The sequence below is a fragment of the Micropterus dolomieu genome, linkage group LG08, assembly GCF_021292245.1.
Source record: "Micropterus dolomieu isolate WLL.071019.BEF.003 ecotype Adirondacks linkage group LG08, ASM2129224v1, whole genome shotgun sequence".
Classification (NCBI taxonomy): Eukaryota; Metazoa; Chordata; class Actinopteri; order Centrarchiformes; family Centrarchidae; genus Micropterus; species Micropterus dolomieu.
The window spans coordinates 24,902,694-24,909,433 of record NC_060157.1 but is presented as its reverse complement, the minus strand read 5'-3'; the positions used below and the strand labels follow the sequence as shown (position 1 = coordinate 24,909,433).

Sequence of the window (6,740 nt, the reverse complement as noted above, 5' to 3'; positions counted from 1 at the left end):
ATAAACCATCAAAACCATCATAAGGTAGATTATAATGTACCTGAATATCTTCTACTACACTGATATACAACAGTTATTATACAACCTTTCAAAACATGGCAAATGTCCATGTTTCGGGCCATATTTACTGTTTATATGTTTTTATTGGGAGTTTTCTTCAAAACACTATTTCTTTCCGTACAGCCACATTCCAACATAAATTGGAACATTGAAATTTTGACAGTGAATATTGATCAATATTCCTGTGACCAAAGGTTGAGTGATTTGAGTTACACAGCTGAAAAGAGCATGGAGGTGTGTGGCATGCATAGGGTGACAAAATAATTTGATCGTCCATGACTTCTAATTTGCATTTTGTCGATCATCCTACCCGATACGGGCCAGGTCAGGTACGACTTGGTTAAGGCAGACCGGCTAGAGCGGCATCTAAGAGCTGCTAAGCCGACAGGAAATGTAAGATATTTCCCTCTTGCTCATCTTATCTGTCATCATTGTGTGAACAGGAGTCTGTCGTCTCCGTTCCACTTCGTATTGTGCTGACATGCGGTCTGCCCGTGGATCAGCCGACCAGGGCACATTCCCGTCATCCTGGGACACCCAGTACCAGTACAACTGGCTGCTGTTCGGTTACTCACTGGCCCCACGCACTTTCTCAAAGCGCTGTGGACAACCTGCTGCTGTGGGCTCGGTCATGGGACGAGGCGGTGGTGCAGATTGTCAGGCACACCTGTCTCACCTGGGTTTTACAAGGAACTGGAAGAAATTTCTCATGTCTCATTGCCTACACCGTGTCGTCATTGAGAAAACACTAATATTCAAGGTTGAAGAGGTAGAGAGGGGAGGAGTAGGTGGTGAAAGAGGCCAGACCAAAGCTGGGGCAGAATAATTTGTTGTTTACTGTGTTGTACTGTACAGCACACTAAGGAATGACAAATGTGTGCAAATGTGCAAATGTACACATTTGTTATTACTTTTGTGTTCATCATGTGAAAAGGTTTTTGAGGGGGAGATCCACAAGCAACATTACTTATAACCAGATTTTGTAGTATTGTTTTGAATTTATCTCACCAGTGTGTAAGACTGTGTTGTAGTGTGTGTGTGTTTTTGAGGGGTTGTGTGTCCTGTCTGAGAGCAAAGTTTGGTTTTTCAGCAAGATTAAATGGTTTTGAGTAGAAAGTTTCATGGATGTTTGGGGAATTGGGTGAGAAGTCGTGGATTTGTATTTAGAGTTTTGAGAAAAAGAGGCATCATTTCAAGAAATGTGTTTAAGCAATAGAGAAATAAGCTAATGCAATAGAAAATAATGAGATATTTCAGAATATTGATAGGGTGAGCTTATCGACACTGGACCATGTCCAGATAATCTGAGGATGAAGCAGGTCTACAGGGTGCCTATTTCTGATATTGTCAAGTGTGTTTCAGAGAATCCCTGAGCTAGAGGTGGCTGAAGTGGAGCGCCAGTTCATCTTCATTGATTAGGTTGGATTCAACCTCACAAAAAGACAAAAGAGGAGAAGGAATATCATCGGCCTGCGTGCCATTGCTGGCCCTGGCCAGCGTGAACATTATAATGTGTGCAGCAGTTTACCCACCACGGCGTCATCGATCACCATGCTACCCTTGGCCCCTACAACACTGCCCATCTGATCACATTCCTGGACACCCTACACAACACACTTGTTCCACCAGATCAGATAGACGGCCAAGAGCAGTTCAGGTACGTTGTCCGGGCTTCTCTGGTTCGTAAGGAAAACATTGCTTGTGATGTCGATGAGGTACTGTGGCCAGACTGAAACAGAAGAGAGAATGCAGCATTGTTTTTGTTTTTTTACTGGAACTATATACAGTAATATCTTCTGTTGTTTTGGATGTAGACCACTGTATGTGCAACTTTTTGTTGGTTGGGATGTACACTGTGTACATTGTATTTGTGGGAAAAATTAAATATATTTGTTACTGTGTATTTGTGTGTTTTGAGTATAAAAATAATATTCGCAAATATTTTACAACAATCTTATGTATGTACTGTTTGAAGTAAGTGTAACACTGAACAAAAAAAGAAGGCAAAGTCATTGTGATGAATTGAGTGTTTTCCATTCATGATAGTGTTTTACTTTGAGAACATCAGTGTTCAACTGGTTCCTTTAGATGTCTGAATTTACTTTTGTTTGTGAACAAGCTGCATCAAACAATATGTGCTTTATAACTTCCACCTCAGAAAAAAAAATCATCAGACTGTTTTCTTTATTTCAGCCATTTTGAATCTCTGAGGCGGCTGCTTTGACTGCCATTAGACACTCTGCCACTACGTCATTTCGTGTTTGTTGCTGATCCAAGAGTTCAAATCATCAAATAAAATATTTCTTGAACTTCCACTTCAGCGATCAGCACCTCGATCTGGCACTCAGTGTAGTTTCTCTTTTCATGTGTTTTGCAGCAAGATTGGCCGCTGTTATTTGGACTTCAGGAGGTGATGTTGCCGTATTTGTGGTCATTCGTATAGTAATTTATAGGAGGAGCCAAGGGAGGGTATGTGGCTCTTGCATGTGCACTTAATTTCACTTAGATTCGGATGCATAAAGGAAAGGTGTGCAGGACCGGGTGTACGCGTGGTTTTAGACATGTGGATATTTCTGTGCGTACGTACTTTTCAAATTCTGTGAGTACTCCATTTTTCAGTATGAAAGCTGCGCAGTCTTTTATAGATGAGGCCCCACCTCTTTTAGGTCGAGAGTGATTACCCTCTCTCAGGGATGTACTGGGACTGAAATTCAGCCCGGGACTGTAAGATGGAGAGGCCTTTTACGTGAGTACCCTAGAGAGTGTAAGCAGGAACTTGTAGGCCAGTCCAATGGCGTGATAGGCAAAATAGTCAGTCCAGTCTGTCTCACTGGCTGTGCAAGACAATTTCACAGGCCTATGTGAATCTCCACCGGAAGGCATCAGGGCCCACTCCACGAGAGGTGTCTCTTCCTCTGTGGTGTTGCATGGTGAGATGACATTGGATGATATTTTCACGACGGCCTCCTGGTCTTCACCATGCTCGTTCTTCCATTTCTACCTGCGGGATGTCTACCGTTTCTTATTGACTCACTCAGTACTGAGCGTTCTGTCTGTGTGATTGTCCTCTGTGAGTTTATGGTGCGTCTTCTCCCAACCGGACGTTGGGGTAGCGGCCGCTACTTGCACTGGCCCTGCATGGTGCTCATCTGGTACGGTTGCAGTGTGTAACCTTCGTCTGCACCTGCACAGCTGTCGGGCCCCCCATCCCATCCCCGGCCTATTTCACGTGGGTCGGTTTGGTATGGGCCAAGTGAGGCGTTGACTTACCGAATAGAGATAGTCTATGCAAAGTAGAACAGTAGTTACGTACTGTAACTCAGGCTCACAAGAACATTTTTTTAGGACTACTTTAGTGTTACCTTGCAATACTTTTACGTGACCTTGTTTTGCGTTACCTTGTAATATGTTTTGCATTACCTCGCAATACTTTTCTTCTTCCGTTCCTTCTGAGCTAAAGCTGTGTATGCTTGCTGGTCTCAGCGTTACTTATGTAGGCTACTTAATTAAAAGGACCAGGCATGACGGTGGGTGCTGTGATCGTTCCAGAAGAGAGGAAAAAGAGCTGGGATAGAGCCATGCTGGCCCAGCTTTGACTTAAGGCTGCTCCTGGTAAATGTGCGGCCTGGAAGAAATGAGACTCATGGTGCCAAACACTAGGAAATCGAAGACTGTTAAGCCCACATCTTTACACAGACCTGCATCATCCATGTGTCGGAGCACAGTGGGCGCACCATGTTCTATCAGAGCGCAAGGCTCCGGCGAGATGAGAGGAGGCGGCTCCGTGTTTACATCAGTGATACTTGGTGTTCAAACGCAGTCATAGTGGATAGACACTGTTTCCTACATGTCAGACTTTTTATATAGCCTACATATCTCACTTTATGCAATATTGTCCACTCAATATAAATGTTCATGCTGCTACCACACTTTGAAGTTTCCCACAAAATAGATTGAGTTACCTCATTATTATTATTTTCATTATTGAACATTTTAAAATTCCTGTTCTACCCATACACAAAACTCAGGGTGAGCTAAAATTGACCTCTCACATTTCCATCCAGATCATTTAGCATTATAGTTATGAACAGACAGGCTGATTGATATAATAGCATAATCAGACATAAAAATAATCTCATTGGTTCAATATCAGATTTCACCACCCTGACATTGGAGACATTAGGGACTAAAAGGATAACAATTCAAGACTATATTTCATGTAGGGTGAAATAAAAGAAAAATCATATTGTAAATAAGTGTACTTTTTTAGAGCCGTAGGTTTTTACATGATCTTTTTCCCAAATGCTGTAATTAATGCTGTTGTCAAGACCATGCATCAGCCAAAACAAAACAAACGCAACCTGTTACACCAGATGGTGATTGTTGGAGCTATATTCTTATTTTTGTTAATTTTGGGCTTAAGTTAATTTATAGCCTAATTTATTTCTTTTCTTTTCTTGTTAAAGTTAATTTGGTTTATTTTGTATTTATGCTTTAATTGTATTGTCGTTTGTTGGTCACATGGTGTTATGTTCATTTGCATAAGTAGGTCAAGGTGAGAGGTACTGCAGGCACGAGGGCATATGGTTTTTTACCAGCGTGAGAGAGGCAGCAGAAATGTCTGTAAGCTTGCTTATGTGTGTGAATAAACCTCCTCAAACTCAATCTTGTTATGGACATTACCTTGCTTTGGTACCTCTGAACCTGCGTAAAGCCTAACCATGACATAGCCTCAAGTGGCCATTTGAGAAGTTTGTTATTATTTGTTTTTGTTTAAGTTTATGGACAAATAGCCACTACATTAAGTAAAAAACCCGCCCTGGATATATTGTTGGTTTGTGTGGATACTGGACTTGTCGTTTGCTGAATTACCGTTTCGAAAGTGGATTACTCACCTGGATGTGGGAGACAGACAAATGAAAGGGCCTAGGAGTGACGGAGCCAGGGGGCTGGATGCAGTGCAAACATCGAATAATACGACCCATCCGACAGTGTAAAATTTCCTTGGACACCGTATTGGATAACGGTGAAGCTACTGGAGCGCTGGAGCTGCACTACGGAGTGGAGGATATTATTTGCTGCAATTTGAATTCGCAAAGGCCCAAAGCCTTCACAGGTGATGCGCACAGCCGCGCGCAACAACAGCTACTGCGTGCATTCAATTCCGTGCACGAAGGCAAACAAAGTTCCACAAGGTATGTGCTTTACTCAATCTTTGCAAGCAACTGTGTGTGTACATGACCGACATCAACAAAGGGTAAAATGTCTGACGTTGCATCTAAAGCCACAAGCGACACCGCGCTTCCTACAAGAAGACGCGCAAGTTTTACTGCTGAAGGAATGATGTTTTTTATGCAAACGTGTCAGGAAAAAAGATCGGTGCAATGCAGACGAGCCAAATCGCACATGAATCAGATGGATAAGTTGATGCATTCTGCAGACAATATTGATGCAGTCAAGTCTCTTTTGGATCAAATAATAATATGTGTTGATGAAGCAAAACAACATCATTTGTCGTTTGTGTCACTGGACATACCTCAGGACGAGAAGGAGAAACAAGATAAATATTTTGAACAAAAGGAAAAGTGTTTTTCAAGCTTTATTGATGACGTCAAAGGTTGGTTATCAAACACAGGCCATTCATATGAACTTCCAATTAAACCACCTGATAATCCAACTGATATTGGGCCTGAGGACAGTGTATCCAATAAAGGTTCTGAAACGCGTTCAAAGGCTGGTTCTAAACTGTCAAAAACTTCATCCAGTGCATCTGCAAAAATATTAGTGCAAGCAGAAAGAGCAGCATTACAGGAACGCATGGCTGCTCTAAAACAAAGGCATATTTTGGAGGATCAGGAGGAACAAATACAACTTGAACAAGAGGACTTACGGAAGAAAGGGGAACATTTAAGGAGAGAAAAAGAACAACTTGCTCTGGAGGCAGAATTAAAGGTGACAAATGCAAAATTGGAGGTTCTGGAAGTAAGCTCAAAGTGTGGCTCTAATGTTTCAAGATGTTCATCTCAAACATCAGACGGCATGAATTCTTACTTGAAAAGGTCAGAAACTCAAGGGACATATGAACTAAATCCGAATGCTGAACGCTATGTGCCCACCAATAAAAGCTCTGAACCTACCTCCAGTCGCTTGTTAAATTCTGTCCCTGTTGGTGTTCAACCCAAACATGTTGTAAAACAACTACCCATACCTAATGTCATTCCTGTGTTTCAAAGGCAAGATACACAATCACTGGGTTTGCAAGATGTTTGTGACGATAATCCATCCATCAATTCTCCGGACATTTTGAACATCATGCAGCGTCAAAATGAAATAACCGCACTGTTGGTCCAACAAAACACAGCCTCTGCTCTGCCTATGAGAAATATACCTGTATTTGATGGAGATCCTGTATTTCAAATCTTTTCTCAGAGCCTTTGAAAATTGCATTGAGGATAAAACTCAAAATTTCAGTGATTGTCTATACTTCCTAGAACAGTACACTAGAGGGCAACCAAGAGACATTGTAAGAAGTTGTCAGCAAGCCTAGTGCTTGCTCTTGGTGGGAACTGTTGGGCTTCTGTAAATATCATCACAGAGTACGGTCTAGACCTGCTCTTTTATGAAAAGCGCTGTGAGATAACTGTTGTTGTGATTTGGCGCTATATAAATAAAATTGAATT

General features: G+C 41.9%; 1 protein-coding gene across 1 annotated transcript in view; it reads left to right on the top strand.

Moving 5' to 3' along the window:
- Positions 1 to 541: 541 nt before the first annotated feature.
- LOC123974997 (trace amine-associated receptor 13c-like) overlaps positions 542 to 6,740 on the top strand; it is an 8,366-nt gene continuing 2,167 nt past the window's right edge. Inside the window, exons 1-2 of the mRNA XM_046056089.1 lie at positions 542 to 829; positions 1,581 to 1,717. Of these exons, the coding sequence (XP_045912045.1) occupies positions 542 to 829; positions 1,581 to 1,717 (425 nt within the window). The remainder of the gene's footprint in view (positions 830 to 1,580; positions 1,718 to 6,740) is intronic.